The sequence below is a fragment of the Auxenochlorella protothecoides genome (assembly GCF_000733215.1).
Source record: "Auxenochlorella protothecoides strain 0710 unplaced genomic scaffold scaffold111, whole genome shotgun sequence".
Lineage (NCBI taxonomy): Eukaryota > Viridiplantae > Chlorophyta > Trebouxiophyceae > Chlorellales > Chlorellaceae > Auxenochlorella > Auxenochlorella protothecoides.
In genome coordinates this window covers 252,889-254,937 of record NW_011934289.1, presented here as the reverse complement: position 1 = coordinate 254,937, position 2,049 = coordinate 252,889, and the positions used below count along the sequence as shown (strand labels likewise).

Here is a 2,049-nt window from a genome sequence, read left to right as displayed (position 1 = left end):
TCGTCCGCCGCCGGCCCCGTCCTCGCCCACTGGACGCCCCTCGACACTCGGGCCCACCTCCCAACCCCCCCCCCCACCCCCTCCCACCCGCTCTCGGCCCCGCACAGTGGCGGGCGCGCCGGTGGTGGAGCACTGCATGGCCGGCTTCAACTCCTCCATCTTTGCCTACGGCCAGACGGGGGCGGGCAAGACCCACACCATGATGGGCGAGGCCTGCGCCTCCGAGGCCGGCGGCTTGCACCCCGACTGCGGCCTCACGCTGCGCGTCTTCGCCGCCCTGTTCCGCGCCATCGAGGACGTGGAGCGGGGGGAGGGGCCACAGACGCTGCGCTACCGCATCTCCTGCTCCTTCCTGGAGATCTACAACGAGGAGATCACAGACCTGCTGGCACCGGGGCCGGCGCTGCAGATCCGGGACGGCGACGTGAAGCGGGGAGTGTACGTCCAGGACCTCAGCGAGCACAACGTGCTCAATGGTGAGGCCTTGGAGAGGAGGGGAGAGGGGGGGCTGGGGGTGTAGCCAGCAACAGCAGGTGATGGAAGCATGGAATGGCTGTCCCAAGTGACAGGCTGGTTGGTATGAAGGGGTCTGGATCGGAGGGGTGCCCCACCCTCATCCCACGGCGCTCGGGTCTCTGCGAGGCCACCATCAGCCCTACGGCATGTGGCAAATGACACCTGGGAAACTCGGTCTCGACACACGCACAACCCTTCAGCCACCCCCTTCCCCCCTGCCCCCCCACAGCCGACGACGTGATGGTGCTGATCCAGCGGGGCAGCGAGAACCGGCACATCGCGGCCACGCGCATGAATGAGCGCAGCAGCCGGTCCCACTCGGTGTTCACCTGCACAATTGAGGCCACGGAGCGCGCCGACACGGGGATCACCAGCACCCGCACCAGCAAGCTGAACCTCATAGACCTGGCGGGTGGGATGTTGGGAGGGGAAGGGGTCGGGATCTTTGGTGTTTTGGGGGGTTGGGGGGTGGGTGAAGGTGAGGCTGAGTGATGCAGAGTGGGTGGCATCCTGGCGCCAGTCTTCGCACCACGGTCCATGGCCTGAGGAAGGGTGCCTGAACGGTACCACAGGGCAGAGCAAAACACGCATGGCCTGCACCTCGACATGGCCCTGGCACAAACACTCGCACCTCCGACTCCATCCCACCCAAAGAAGTGAGCCCTCGTCGGCACCCGTGCAGGGTCGGAGCGGGTGGGTCGCAGCGGCGCGCGCGGCGACCAGCTGACGGAGGCGCGGTCGATCAACAAGTCGCTGACGGTGCTGGGGCGCGTCATCTCCGCGCTGGTGGAGCGCCAGAAGCGCCCCGCGGTGCACGTGCCGTACCGCGACTCGCGCCTCACTTTCCTGCTGCAGGAGTCGCTGGGCGGGAACAGCAAGACCAGCGTGGTGGCATGCGTGACCCCTGCCGCGGAGTCAGCCACGGAGAGCCTGAGCACGCTGCTGTTCGCGTCGGGGGCCAAGAAGATCCGCAACCGCGCAGTGGTGAACGAGGAGTCGGGCGGCGACCTGCGCGCGCTGCAGCAGGAGAACGCGCGCCTGGTGCGCCTGGTGTCGGAGCTGCAGCTGAGGGCGCGCCGCGCCGATACCGGGGTGGAGGGCTGCGCCGGGCTGGATGCGGGCGGGAGGGCTGAGGGCGGGAGGTTTGAGGGCGGGAGGTTTGAGGGCGGGGGCGGCGGCGGCGCCGCGCCGCGCCGCCTGCCCCCGCTGCTGCTGCCCGCCGCGGCGGCTGGCACCGCGTCCCCCGGCGCCGACCTCCCTGCCGCGCTGCCGTCGCCAAGCTTGGGCGCACTGCGCGCCGAGCTGGAGCGCCTGCGCGCCACGCACGCCGACACCAGCAAGGAGGTGACAGCCGCGCGTGCGGCCCTGGAGGCGGAGCTGGAGCGCAACGCGGCGCTGGAGACCGTGTTCGACCAGAACAACATGGCCATCAGCCTCCTACGCGCCGAGGCGGAGGCGCTGAGGCGCGAGCTGGACGGGGAGCGCGGCGAGCGCGCCCGCGCGGCCGCGCGGGCCGACGCCGCGCGGGACGAG

General features: G+C 70.6%; 1 protein-coding gene across 1 annotated transcript in view; it reads left to right on the top strand.

Moving 5' to 3' along the window:
* F751_0776 (Kinesin-like protein KIF15) overlaps window positions 1–2,049 on the top strand; it is a gene marked incomplete at both ends in the record, with an annotated part of 6,262 nt that overhangs the window by 1,788 nt on the left and 2,425 nt on the right. Inside the window, 3 exons of the mRNA XM_011401490.1 lie at window positions 108–476; window positions 746–928; window positions 1,199–1,920. Of these exons, the coding sequence (XP_011399792.1) occupies window positions 108–476; window positions 746–928; window positions 1,199–1,920 (1,274 nt within the window). The remainder of the gene's footprint in view (window positions 1–107; window positions 477–745; window positions 929–1,198; window positions 1,921–2,049) is intronic.